This window comes from Ascaphus truei, chromosome 6 (assembly GCF_040206685.1).
Source record: "Ascaphus truei isolate aAscTru1 chromosome 6, aAscTru1.hap1, whole genome shotgun sequence".
In the NCBI taxonomy this organism is placed as follows: Eukaryota; Metazoa; Chordata; class Amphibia; order Anura; family Ascaphidae; genus Ascaphus; species Ascaphus truei.
The window spans coordinates 68,723,561-68,738,562 of NC_134488.1; the positions used below are offsets into that span (position 1 = coordinate 68,723,561).

General features: G+C 42.3%; 1 protein-coding gene across 1 annotated transcript in view; it reads right to left on the reverse strand.

Moving 5' to 3' along the window:
• Positions 1-4,986: 4,986 nt before the first annotated feature.
• The window catches only part of LOC142497228 (uncharacterized), a 43,549-nt gene continuing 33,533 nt past the window's right edge, over positions 4,987-15,002 (reverse strand). Inside the window, exons 7-8 of the mRNA XM_075604735.1 lie at positions 12,830-13,066; positions 4,987-5,490 (exon numbers count right to left, since the gene is read on the reverse strand). Of these exons, the coding sequence (XP_075460850.1) occupies positions 5,433-5,490; positions 12,830-13,066 (295 nt within the window). The 3' untranslated portion in view covers positions 4,987-5,432. The remainder of the gene's footprint in view (positions 5,491-12,829; positions 13,067-15,002) is intronic.

Below are 15,002 nucleotides of genomic sequence, written 5' to 3' on the forward strand. Positions count from 1 at the left end.
CGTCCCTCCCCTTCCTCTGATAGGTCCCAGCCCCCTATTTAGTCTCCCCTCACCATTTCCTCTTTGCTCTGCATAGCTTCTGTACCTTGGTGCTGTCTGCTGTTACCTGACCCCCTCTGTCTTTCAGTTCCTGTTCCTGTCCCTGGATATTCTGCTAACCTCCCTGGATTTTGACCTTTGGCTTTGGACTTCGTTTACGCTGCTCTCTGGAACCCCTTGTAATTGCATTGGACTTTCTACCTTGCAGACTTCTATATCCCCTGGACACGGCTTACGGACAATCTACTACGCTGCTCTCTCCACTCCACGACCCAGGCTTACGGACACTCTACTACGCTGCTCTCTCCATTCCACGACTATTGGCTTACGGACTTTACCTTCCACCGCTGGAGTTGGCAAGTACGGTACCCATTCTATTTTTGTTACCTGGACCATCTACGCTACTTCCACCCTCTGGTCGTGCCCCTGTTTACTGTTAGGTGTGTGGTATTACTCCTTTCCACCTCAGTCCTGGGGTCTCGTCTGGCTTGTGGGCAGGCCGAGCGTTACAACATGCAGCTAATGCACTACTGCAACAGCCTGGAGAATTATGAGGGATATATTGGTGATTTATTTGAAAGATTCAACAGTCCTAATTATTCTATATAAGAGTTATATTACTGGATCAGAGACAAAAACTATGACAAGGAATTACAAACTATGTTCTCTAGATGGATTAGGGACTTGCCGGAAATAGAGGGAATTTACTGGAGAGTCTGAATCATATTAGAAAAGTAATAATATCGGAGGAATGAAGGGAGAAGCAGTATAATATTATGCATAGGACCTATTATGATTTTGATATTAAATCCAAAGGGCTAGAGAAATCTAAAAACAAGTGGCCGAAATTCTACCAGGAGAGGGCTGATTTGAAACATTGTCTTTGGGACTGTGTAGCCATTTCTGATTTCTGGGACCGAGTTCTGCAATACATATAGGCATACCCCACTTTAAGTACACACACTTTAAGTACACTCGCGAGTAAGGACATATCGCCCAATAGGCAAACAGCAGCTCACACATGCGCCTGTCAGCACCTCCTGAACAGCAATACCGTCTCCCTACCTGTACCAAAGCTGTGCACAAGCGAGGAGACTATAGAGCCTGTTACAAATGTGTTATTTACATCAGTTATGCACGTATATGATGATTGCAGTACAGTACATGCATCGATAAGTGGGGGAAAAAGGTAGTGCTTCACTTATAAGTACATTTTCGCTTTACATACATGCTCCAGTCCCATTGCGTACCTTAATGTGGGGTATGCCTGTACACAACATGACTGGAGTAAATATAGTAATGGAGCCTACTGTATGTCTCTAATATTTGGGAATATGGAAAGATGGAAAGAGGTTAATGAGGGGAAAAACATTCCAAGGGTAGAAATACCCTTGAAATAATGTTGCTGTCAGCAAAAACATTTGTAATGCTAAAGTGGATTTAACCTGAGCCCCCCACTTTAGACACCGTTAGGGATTACCTGACAAGATTAATGAGGTTAGACTAAATGGAGGCAGACACAAATAAAGAGCTGAAAACCGAGAAATTCTTTAAAAAATGGGTACAGTTTATTGACACATTGCCTCAACAGGATTTAGATTCGATCAAACAAGCATTTGAACACACAACTTGGAGTCTCCTGAGACAAATTTCAGAAGGACATAGATAAAAGGAAGCTGAAAGAGTTCAGCAAGATGTAAAGGACGGGGTCAGGGGATAAAAAACAGAATACTCAGCTGGTCTGGAAGAAATTTGGCGATTGGTCGTCCCCAGGGATTGGGTGGGAGGCAAAGCAAAAGGAACTGAAAACTAGTCAATTTAAATACTTTACTATGTGTAGAAAATATATAAATGTATGATGCCATAATTATATATTAGACCACATTTGTATTTACATTGTATACCGTTTAATAAAAGTTTTTTTTCATGTGATTTTGATTACATCAAGCAGGGGGGGCCCCGATAAATTTCATGGATGGAAAGGGGGTCTCGGCCTAAAAAGTTTGCTCACCCCTCGTCTCATGGATCCAAACCATGTAATCGCTTGATGTAGGGATCACGTGCTCGGAGTCAGGCCCCCAGGACATGATGTGAAGTGAAGGATACTCCACTTCCATTTTAATTGCATTCTATTGCTGACTGAGCAGCCTCTCTGGCAGAGAAGTGGTTTAAACTTTGATGAAAAACCTTAACCTTTTGACACTTCCTATTTTTTTTATTATAGCTTTTCATTTTATGAGTTTTTCAACAAAATAGCAAAATATACCTATATTCAGGGCTTTTTTTGTGATGCTACCTGCCGGTACGGGCACCTTCTCTTCTTACGTTTTCCTCCGGCTCCTCATCTCCGGCATCTTCTGCTTTTCACAACATGTCACTGTGACGACACAGCGTCAAATGACGCCACCACGTCATATGGCGATGCTTTGACATCACACAGCTCCGCGTTGCCATGACATCGAATGACACTGCAATGTCAGGACAACGCAATTTATCATGAGGAGCAGGGAAAGGTAAGAATCCCTATGCTTTCCCCTTCAGCCGGATACCGACACCTATTTTTCCCCCCAAAAAGCACTGCATATACTATACAGCACACACTGTGTTTATGAAGAAGTGGCATAAAGCGTCCAATAAATGAGGAATTTCAAACTACAGCGATTAGAGCGAAGACATAAAGCAGATTTTCATTAGAGAACACTGGCGGCCATATTTAAGAATCCCCATGCAAATTTTATCTATCTTAAAATACAAAAAGGAAAAACAATTGTAGTCATGACAAAAAAAAGAAAAGTTAAGGTCACTTGTTCTGACTGCGCAAGTATGTGTTCATAAGGTCATCTAATGAAAATACATGACATTCTAGGTAAGAACATGAATAGGTGCTCAATATTTAGGCCATTTACTTATTTTTATATTTCTGTTCTTTAGCCTAAAGTGAATGTTCAAATCCGATGTTGTATTGTTTTTTTGACAAAATAAATAAAAAGTCCACTTTTAGTGATCCGAGTTATTTTAGCTCTTCTGTACATCTAGGAATTGCTAATGAGCTCCTGCAGCTGACAGAGGCTGATTTAAAGCCCTGCGGGCTCCACAGTGGGGTGGGGAGTGTATAGCGTATCTGGTACTGTATATCTAAAGGGTATGTATATGACTAATGTATCTTTCCCATACCCATAAATCAAGTAATCCGGGTCACAAATGTAAACAAATGGCATGACTTTGCAACACAAAACCTGTAATGAAGAGCTTATGTTATGTTACGAGGGGAATATAGTAAGAAGTGTGTCGTAACACATGAAGTGCCAGAGAAGCGTGTCCATTACACAATGTTCCTTTCAAGAGAGGATGGAGATAAATATTCAACCTGGACCAACCTATCGGCACTTATTCTATAACGGCTCACACCGCCCATCCCGAGATGAGTGTATTCTCATGTTTGTAAATTCCTCGAATATTAAAACATACTTGGTATCTGGGGCTGCTTGAGGATAGAATGACTGTGTCCGATGAAAAGGAAGGAGAAATAAATGGGTTTTTTTTTTTCATTTAAAGCAAGTCACATACCATGTATAGAAAATAAAAAAAATGTGTATTTATTTGGATACACATCCCTGGTATACATACATGGTATACATCCCTCAATGTATTTGTGAAAATTGAAGCAACAAGATATTTTCACAAAGAAATGTAAAGCCTTATTAAGCCTTTGAAAGCTTAATACACCATAATTAGGGGTTCTGGTTTTAGGTTTGAATCGAAAAAACAGCACTAATTCAGAACATTCAACTTCTGGTTAAACCGATAGAAAACGGAAATGAAGCATTCTTTCCTATTATTTCCTATTAAATCCCAACTCTTGTAGAAGCCCAGTCACAGGTAGGTGATAGAGGCAACACACGGGGGATATGAAAACAAAAAACAAGTGCACTGCTAATACAGTAAACACCAAATTCAAATTTGTGTCAATTTCTTTTTCATTGATAAACACAGATTTTTTTTTAAAGAAAATGAAAACGGAAAAATAATAAACACCCAAACCAGAATACCCGACTATAATGTCCTTTATGAAGATCTCTATTAATGGCATCCCAACCAAAAACACATCTACACTTCTCTAAGACCAATACGGATATTAGAACTTTTCTTTTCACTGCTGAAATGTAAACTGTCTGATTGCTTCCTGGTGAAGATAATGGGTAATCTTGGTGTTATTGATAGGCGCCAATGTTGGGGGAAAACAAGTGTTGCTCTGCTCATTGTTTGGTTGTATCCTTTGGGTTTAAGGGATTAACAGCAGATTCATTCCGCCCGACAGTATGTCCTCATATAAAAATACTTCCACAAAAGAATATATGTTCGCAAAGTACATGTCCCAAAGAATTCAAATATGGGTAGCATGTTTACCCCCAGAAAAAATATCAAGGATAAAACTCATTTGTTTTTGCCCCGGGTCTCCCAAGTACATTGATACCAGATATGTACAGTATAAGTTTAAAGTCTGTACGGCTCTTCACGTCTACATATTTTAGGATTGAATATAAAAGGTACATGCTCACGGGAGAATGAATTGTTCGGCAACTTAGGTCATTCGTTTTCAGTAAAGTGCCGTCCGGTCTGCCTCTTAAAAAAAGTTCATTTATCTTTTGCATATCTATGAATGCTGGGTCACAAATGTGAAAAATGTCAAGACTTTGTAACACAAAGCCTGTAATAGAGAGGGAGATATTCTAAGCGTGGCCATTACACAACGTTCCTTTCAAAAGGTAGTGGAAATAAACAAGTGTCATAAAGCTGATCCGGACAAAAGCGTATTCTCATGTTTGTAAATTCCTCGGTTGTCGCAAAATTCTGGTGTATATGGGGCTGCCAGAGAATAGGATGACTTTATTGTGTCCATTGAAAAGAAATTAATAAAGACAAGTTGTATTAAAATAATAATAAGACAAACAGTATTAAAAGAAAAAAACGTGTATTTATTTAGAAACCTGTGAAATTAAAGTGTTTGAAGCCCTCTCAATATCATTGCGATAATTGGTCCAACAAGATATTTCTTTACAAATAAATGTAAAGCACTGTTAAGCCATTTGAAGATGTGTGCACTCTAATTCTATGAAGAGCTCTCGTGTTGCTCCATTGAAGAGATCACAACCTCAAATACATTTACACTTCTACAAGACCAATACGGATATTAGAACTTTTCTTTGCACTACAGAAATCCAAACTGGCAGATAACTTCTTTGTGAGGAGAATGGGTAATTGCAGCGTTATTAATAGGCGCCAATGTTTAGAAACCACAGTCACTCTGGTCATTGGTTGGTCGTGTCTTCTGCACTCAAGGGGCATAACAGCAAATCTATTCCTATGAAAGTTGAAATGTCTTCTCCAAATAATTATTTCCAGGCCATCAGCACTTTACTGAAAGGGACGAACACTCCATGATCTGGTTTGCTGTGTGATAAAAAGAAGATTACTGTCCTGGAACAGGAATATCTATCTCTGCTCCCCCTATTCCTCCCCCTCCTTTTTGCAGCTCTGACTGCTAGCTTTATTTGGATGTAGCTTTCCCTGCAGCTCCACTCCTAGTGCAGATGGAATGGATACATTTTTGATAATTTCCTCTCTCCAGTCTGCTAGATACTGGTTGCTCTGGCAATATCTCTAGTCCTCCAAGTTAAATCGATTTTTCCATACTCCCCTGTCTGTTTTCACAGGTAGTTTAGCCCAGACCCCATTACACACTTCCTTTTCCTTCCTGAACTGGCTGAGTGAGTACTCTTATGCTACATACCTCTTGGTAAGGCCATTCCCTTTTTATCTGCCTCTGATTATATAGCACCCACACAGAGAAGCACTCTCTCACCATACCATATCATCCACAAGTGCCTGTATATGACTGATGCTTTCCCAATAAAGTGAAGAAAATATAGCAGGGCTTGGTGTGCTTTGGAAAAGGGGCTGAGTTAAGCTAACTGGAGCTATTCATACATCACATGTGACCCTGGTTCCAGGATAATTACCATGTGTCATTTTATATCAGTAATAACCCACCATAGACAATTGTATTAACTCATGAGTCATTGAAACAAATGAGAATTTAGTTTTCTTTGATAAAATGGAGGTATTTTGCCCCAAAGACTTTTCAAAGTATTATTCCTCGCTACTTTCAATATATATATATATATATATATATATATATATATATATATATATATATATATATATATATGCAAATATAACTGTATGCTCATCTGCATGTCTTAGGCAGGTCTGCAACCCCGCCTTTCCCCATTATCACCTAGCACACAGCACTTCCACTGCAGCAAGGGATTCTGGGAAATGACATGCAAATGAGCACACAGTGTCACTTTTTGCCTCAATAACCATTATTAACATGGTTCCCTATAGGCTTAAGCTTGCTGCATGGTCACAGCTTTGAGCACAGCCAGGGTTAAAGTGCATACCCAGAAAACCACCCACAGACAGCTGTTTCAACCTGGATGGGTCTCATCAGTGTGGGGTTGATTTTACTGGGAATGCAAGAGAGGCTATGGGATAGGCTAAACCATAATACTGAGTTAAGTTATGGTGAGTAAAAAAAGTGACAAAAACCCTCCACAGGAAAGCAAATATGCAAATATATATATATATATATATATATATTTATATATATATATATATATATATATATATATATATATATATATATATACATACACACACACACACACACACACACACACACACTGTATACCGACATGTCAACTGTCACTGCTTTTCTGTGACTTTTACTGATTTATATCTTCATGCTAAGAACAGTGATCTATATTCACATTTCTTAATATATCTTTTCTATAAACATGAATCAGATAAACTGGGTTAAAAATGTGAAAAATGTCAAGACTTTCTAACACAACACTTGTACTAGAGAGCGCACATTTACGTGGAGCATATTTTAAGATGTTTATCTCAACATCTAACATGACAGAGAGACCTGCAAAGCGTGGCCATTACACAATGTTCCTTTCCACCCCATCAAACTCATTGGGTCCTATTCTAGTAGCTGCATGAAGTGCATATTTGTGCAGAAAACAGTCCTTTGCGCACGGATATTGAGGTCGCCGTATTATTAAATTCCATGTCCAAACTGTGCAAGAAAGGCTCTTTTGGATGCGACTTCATTCCGGTGTCTGCAAATCCATGCGGTATTGCCAAAATTAACCTTAAAAACTTGCCCCACAAATCAAGCATCCCAATAGCCTACACTTGTGGCTACTGTCCCACACTCAGTCACTCCTACCACCCATTGTGACCAAGCACTGCCATCTACAGCACTTATTCCCTCACCTGCTGTCTCTGTAAGTTCCCCATCAAACCTCTTAGATTGTAAGCTCTTCAGGGCAGGCATTTTCTTTCCTATTGTCTGATTTTGCTGCACTTATTGTATTATTATAATTCCCTGTACTGTATTCTTTGTGAAGCGCTGAGTACGCTTTTGGCGCTATATAAATAAAGACATACAATACAATACAATGTCTCAATCTCCCAAATATTGCCTGATTCACTGGTATTCTAGTATCTCCATGAAGTCCAAAATGCTAAACCAGCCAAGGCTGGCGAGTTTGCCCCAATAAAAAAGATTTGCTGTTTTAACTCTGTTGGACAGGACGCCCTAAGTTAATCACTTTAATTACCTTTCTCATGCACTTTTCTAACCATTCCCTGTACCATCTACCAACTGTAACTACAGGTATGTACATTACTGCAAATATAACTCAGTCAGGGGACTGGAGGATTGATGGCCAATGCAAAGCTGAGGGTGTTTACCCCAGCCAGGGCACTAGTGGCTAGTGGTCAGAAATGTCCTTTTCGATGTGGATTATTAATATAATAGGTTAAATATATGTGTTGTATGATTTTTTTTTCTAACAATAAAAAAAACCTGCTTTGTAGAACTTAGAATCTGAGTGTGTGTGTGTGTGTGTGTGTGTGTGTGTGTGTGTGTGTGTGTGTGTGTGTGTGTGTGTGTGTGTGTGTGTGTGTGTGTGTGTGTGTGTGTGTGTGTGTGTGTGTGTGTTGACAAGTGTATGTAGCCATGCTGTAAAATAGCCTACTGTTTTCTCTCGTGCCTGCAGTAAGCCTGGTAAGTTACAGGGTTGCCAGCATCAATCATGGAGGTTTGCCCTCACACCCTGGTGAGGTGTCATATGTATTCAAGGGGAGTGGTAACATGCTCTGAGTCCACTGTTAGTGACATCAGATATGTGCCTGTTCCTAAGGTATATAAGACACAGCACAGCCAAAAGTTAGAGGTTCTACAAGGTTGAGCAGAGCAGAAGGCCAGAGTGTACTAGTGAAGTAACTAGTCACACAGCTCTAATTGGAAGGCCAGCAGCAGCCAGGCTGGCTGGGCCTACACTGTGTCCAGGGACCTGCACAGGAGGTGATCTCCCTGAGGGGAGAGGTGATTCCACTTCATTAAGAGAGCAGACCTTTCAAAGGGAAGTACCAGCCAATATGAGCGGCTGAGTGGCTGGCTGTGAAGGGCAGCTGGCCCATACCATCAACCAATAAAGATGTCCAGTTCTAAATCAACTCCACTGAGTGAGACTGAAGTTACTCTCCAGTGGAAGGCACCAACGAGAAGGAGTTCCTCATCAGAACCATCTCCTTGCGTATGCAGAGATCCTGATGAGGTGGAGGCGCTGCACTGTATGTAGGTAGGACTCAAGCACACTACCTCAGCTGCCTGTCTGGGTTGACATCCCCACACAACATCATGCGGGAGACTCAGGAGTTAACTCCTCGCCTCCTCATCACCAGCTGATGACGCCGTGGGCTGTAGGGCTCAACTGCCCTTGTGCGCTCGGGTAAAAACCACACAGCTCAGTGTGCGGTCGTGGTATAAAGTATCAAAAAAAGTTTCCAAATATTTTGGCCACTATAATGTAGCAATGGAATCTCTAGAGTTGCTCAGCAGGGACCAAACTTTAACCCTACGCGTTTCGCTTATAAAAAAGCTTAATCATTTTAACTTACAAGGGAATTTTAGTGTGAAAGATTGCACTTTGCTTCTGCAAATTTCATACTAGTTGCTTGGGCAGCTGAGAGTTCGAGAGCTGCTTCAAAACCAGTTGAAGAGCCCTGGTGTAGATTGTCAATTCAAATCCTTCTCTACTCTTCCATAATGCACTTGGGCAGCAAAAAGTGTTTCAGACTGTGGATTATGTATGGTTAAAGGATTGACTTAATCAGTCTGTGTCGGAGCAATGTAGATACTGCCCAATCCAAGGTAACTGATATAACAGAGTGCTGGATTACAGCTAGACACAACATATCTGGGTGCAAAGTCAAAAGGGAAAATAAACAGTGCAAAGTGTGTCTCTTCCAGGTCCCCCACCTTAGGCTGCGCTTATAGTGCCGGCAACGTGACGTCGCCCGAAAACAAATACATTGCCGCCGCCGCGTGCGCTTATAGTGCGCGTGACGGCGACAAAGCGACGGAGCGACGTCGCCGTTGCGGAAACTGAAAGTCGGCAAAATTTGATTTTTCAGGGCTGTCGCATCACTTGACGGCCCTTGAACAAATCAAATTGCCGGAATCCCGCGACCCCAGTAACGTCACCCGCCGTGTCACCGTCGCCATCGACGGCACTATAGGCACGGCCTTAGATGCACTGTCTTAGCACAGCATTTCTATGCATGCCTGTCAGTGAGGTTGATGTGTCTGATGTGTCATCTTGAATTTCCCAAAATAAGAAAAAAGGAGGGGGCACTGCGGATTTGCTTAAAACAAAGTGTATTAAAGATCACACCAAACGTCAATGTTTCGGCTATCCTACAGCCTTAGCTGTATATACAAAGGTGTATTTTTCTAAATAGTAACCCATTTAGTATAGATAGTGTATGTATGAATGAATGAAACGATCCTCCTGAGCATACAACCTAATCCTCCGTAATGTTTACATCTGATGTATTTTGTATGCCCCAGTATAAGAAGAGATGCAGGTCACTTGAAATTGTGTTTAATGCTTTTTTCCGCAGTTAGTTTATTATGGATCAGTATATAAGGAAGTAAAGTATGTTTTTGTGCTGTCTCCCTGACAAAGTGATCACGAAAAGGTCACGAAATGTGTGTTATCCAATGAAAGCTTGTAACATATAAACTACTGTAGTGCCGCCCCATCGCGTTTATGCTCCTCCTGTTCAGGACTTTGTCTGGATTATGCCAGATAGTCTGTTGGTAGGCTCATATTGATTTGGTGATCGGCCCATGTGGACACCCTTTTGGATATCGATTTCTGTGATTCCTGGTCCCTGGGTGGTGATAATTGGTCTCTCAAATGCATTTAACCTATATATCTGTGTAAGTGCATATCTTACCCCACTAGATGCATGAAATTACTTTTTTTTAATGATGTTACACCATGGAGCGTGCTCTCTCTATATATATTCAACTGTGCTGTTCTGTACTCTTAACATTTCTCACAAAATCTCAACTATTTTAGCAATTAGCCATTAAACAGTGAATGCAAAGTGACTACGAACAGGGAAAGTAATGTGCTGCAGGCTGCTCTTCCAGCACAGAGGTAAACATTCTGCAATCCAGGTTGTATCAAAGCTGTACTGGTTTGTTCTCTTGTACCTGACCGCAGTTTCCGTCAGAGGGGAGAACGAGGAAGTTAAAATTGGCACAGGCTTCACACATGTTTTCTGTGTATAGTGAGTTTCTATGGCAATGGTGTACACAAGTATAGTGGAAAACAAAGGTCACCAGCTGTAAAAAGTTTTACTGCCATTTGTTATCCGGATAAAATTTATTGTTACAACAGTCACACATTAACCTCTGATAACGATATGTTGTTGGCCTTCGCTTATTGACAGAGTTGGTTTGGTATATAGGGTTGGTAATCAAACTACGGGGGTGCTTTACCGCCATTGTGTGAGTGATAGAGGCAGAACCTTGCGCTGCATTGATAATCCAAAATATAGGGTTGTATAGTATCAAATACATTCAACCCCCCAAAACAAAACTACCTCGTTCAGTTCTTAATGGGGCAATCCCTCCTGGGACCAGAGTGAGCTAATTCCAGTGATGTTTAATGGGTCACATACTGAATGTGTAATTGATACCTTTTTGACCCAAATCTAGCATCCATACATATTTTTTAATTCTTTTTTTAATATATGGGGTTGATTTCTCATAGTTTCCCTCTGTATGATGTAACTGAGTACAGCCAGACTGCCCCCTCACCCCCCCCCCCCCCCCCTTATAAGGACAGGGTGGGATAAGGGTAAAGAAATCACTTAATTGACAAACACTTTCCCATTTAGAGGCCTCGAAGAGATTCAACTGTCCGACTATGTGGGATTGCACCTTTAAAAGAAATTAACAATGCATTAGACCAGTGTTCCAGTTTCCAGTCGTCCAGAACCCCTAACAGGCCAGGTATTCAGGATATCCCAGCTTCGGCACAGGTGGTTCAATCACTGGCTCAGTCATTTTGACTGCACCACCTGTGCTAAAGCCGGGATATCTTTAAAACCTGACCTGCAGCATTAACAGTTCTGGAGGACTGGAGTTGGGAAACACTGCATTACAGGGATCTTGGATTCTGGACTGAAAAATATACTGTGTTCAGATCAATGGTGATCAAGAGAACTGAGGTTAGAAATTAGTGAAACTTTTGTCTAGTGAGTAACACACAAAATTAGAGAGATTAAGCTTTGGAATGCCCTTGTGTCTTCTGGCTCTGCCCCTTCTCAAAGTCTGTCCCCTATGCACCTTATCCCTCAAACTGTCCTCGTGCCCGGTCAGGGATGTTTACCTCTGAGTCTTTGTCTCCCATGCTCTTCCTAACTGATACAAAAAAGGAAGACTCCGCAAGAGCGGCTCAGTGAATAAAGGCGCCAACTCTGAAAACAACGCCACTGAGTTTGCAGCACGGGAACCTGGTTCTAATCCCAGCGTCAGCTCCGTGTGACCATGGTCAAGTCACTTTATTTCCCTGCGCCTCAGGCACCAAAATCATAGATTGTAAGCTCTACTAGTGAGGGACTCATTGCGCCTGCAAAATTCTATGTACCGTGCTGCGTACACTGTCAGTACTATATAAGACAAAACTATAATTATTGTAGGGTTGCCAGGTGGCTTCTCCAAAAATACTGAAAACATGGTGAAACGCGCTCTAGACACACCCACACCCCTATCTCTGCTCCATACTGTGTCCTCCTCGCCTTGGCCCCACCCCCAGGCTCCTGACACTTCCTCCAGATTGGGTGCATTACCCAGCAGCAGCTAATTAAGAAGAAAGAAGCTACCCCGCGCCATAGAAACAGCCCTACTCTCTCCCTAGTCAGGGAAATCCCACGCCCCCCCCCCCAAGTCGTCAGGTCACTATGTCCAGAGAGGAAGTATCGGACACATACATGTCCAGTATTACCGCTAATTTTTTACAGGACAGTATCCAAATACAGCACAGTCCAGTTCAATACTGGACACCTGGCAACCCTATATTGAATGCAACATAAATGGTGATTATCTATACTGTTACACAATACATATTTTCCAACAGACTATTCTTAATTAGCCATTGGTGCGCAGTGTGTTTGTTCTATTTTTGCTAGGTTCCTCTAACCCTGTTTCTTGCTTACTGCTTACAAGAAAGAACAGAGAAGTTACAAGACGTCACAAGTCTGCCTAAATATCCTGCAGTCTCTTGGAGAGTAGCTGTGCCCGTGTCCTCAAATAACTTGTAAACATCTATGGCAATATTAGGGCAGAACCTACCAGTGAAAGACGCAATGCCCAGCAAACACTCCCTCACGCGATCCGCATTCCGGATCCTCCAGGACCACACCCACGTGGAATTCCACCTTTCCTGGCAACTGGCCCACGTAATACACCACTCCGGTGCCAATTCTGGCAGAAGGCAGGAGAACCTTTACCCTGTGCCCGGTTTTCAGCTCCAATGGGGAACGAGGAGCAAACACACGGAAAGATTTCTGGCATTTAAGTCCATTTGCACTACATTAAAAAAAAAAACATAATGATTATGAACATTTATGATTAAAACAATAACAATGTAATTATAATCAAAACGTTTAAAAGCATTGCCAGCCGTGAAGTAGTTAAGAAATCTGTTGGAGTTTTTACAACCTTTTAGTAAAAGAAGAGCTGGAGGTGTTCTCATTAAGCAAACAGTGTAGGCATTAGAGTTTAATCGTTTTTTTTTTTTGTTTAATTTAATTGTAATTATCAAACATGGAGAATTTCCTGTGAAGGTATCGAAGTTCTGGACGATTTGTCAGATTATACTAGACTCTGTGCAAATTGCGAGGGATATGTATCAAAAGTCACAAATGACCAACGTGATTTTACGTGAGTGGTAACAGCGTCAATTTCATGCTATGTCCCTTCGCGTCAATGTACCGAGGCACTTTACATCAACTGTGTTGTTCTTGCATTAGCGAGTAAGTTGGAAAGTGGTTATAGGAGCATTTGGGATACGAGTTATAGGAATTGGGTATAAGGGCAATCATACAAATGATGTATATCTGCAGGAACTATATTTTGGGTGGGAGTGGTGTACATACGTAATCAGTAACATACGTACATTACCATAATGTAAAAATGTATCACCCCAGGGGGGCTGCAGCAACCCCTTTACCTTCAGAACCGGCATATGTCATGTTATCCATAAATTCTATTTCAGGCTACCAGTGTCTTGTATGTAACCCCTTTACTGCCGGAAGTGCCTGTAATACACTTTTAAAGGTGTTGCAGCGTGCATTCAGGTTCAACAGTCTTAGACTGCTCTTATAATGCCGGCGACAGCGACGCAAGGTCGCGTCAAAACAAATGCATTTCCGCCGTCGCGTGTGCTTATAGTAAGCGCAACGCGACGGCGCGATGGCTTGGTCGCGATCGCTGGAAGTCATCTCAATTTGATTTTTCCAGCGACCGTAGCCTGACGTCGCTGTCGCGTCGCCGGCATTATAAGCGTAGCTTTAGGCTACGGTCCCGCTGTCTGCGCTGCACGCACGCACGCCTGCCAGGCTGGCGGCGCGTGCAGCTCTGATCCCCGGTCTGCAGTGAGCTGCAGGGGTTGGTGGGTGGCGCAGCCATAAAGTCACCCGGCAGGTTCGCCCTCATTGGCTGAACCGCAGGGGGGCGTGGCCACCGCGCTCGTCGCCAGTATTGAGCTAAATGTTCCTGTCTTCAGGAAAAACTGTCCGCACCCCATGTAGTGGGCCCGGCCCCATTGCGGGGCGGCTCTTGTCCCTGCAGCGCCCGCAGGGACCTGGCCTTACTAGCTTTAAGGGACTGCAATGAACATCTGAAGGCTTTTAGATCTCTTGGTATTCGTAACAAAGCTCTATCCTGGATCTCCTCTTACCTCTCCCATCGTACTTTCAGTGTCTCTTCTGCTAACACCTCCTCCTCCTCCATTGATCTCTCTGTGGGGGTGTCGCACGGTTCTGTCCTGGGACCTCTTCTCTTTTCTCTGTACACACTCTCTCTAGGTGACCTAATCACATCTCTTGGGTTTAAATATCACCTCTATGCTGACGAGACACAGATTTACTTTTCAACCCCAGACCTTACACCTGCTGTACAGACCAAAGTTTCTGAATGCCTCTCTGGGATATCATCCTGGATGGCCCTCCGCCGACTTAAACTTAACATGGCAAAAACAGAGCTCCTCATACTTCCTTCCAAACCTGGCCCTACTGCCGCCTTCCACATTACTGTTGGAAGTACGATCATTCACCCAGTAGCCCAAGCACGCTGCCTAGGGGTCACACTTGACTCCTCTCTCACATTCTCCTCTCAGATTCAAAACGTCTTTAAAACCTGTCGCTTTTTCCTCCGCAATATTACAAGGATTCGCCCTTTCCTCTGTTGCTCAACTACTAAAACTCTGACTCAGGCCCTCATTCTCTCCCGTCTCGACTACTGT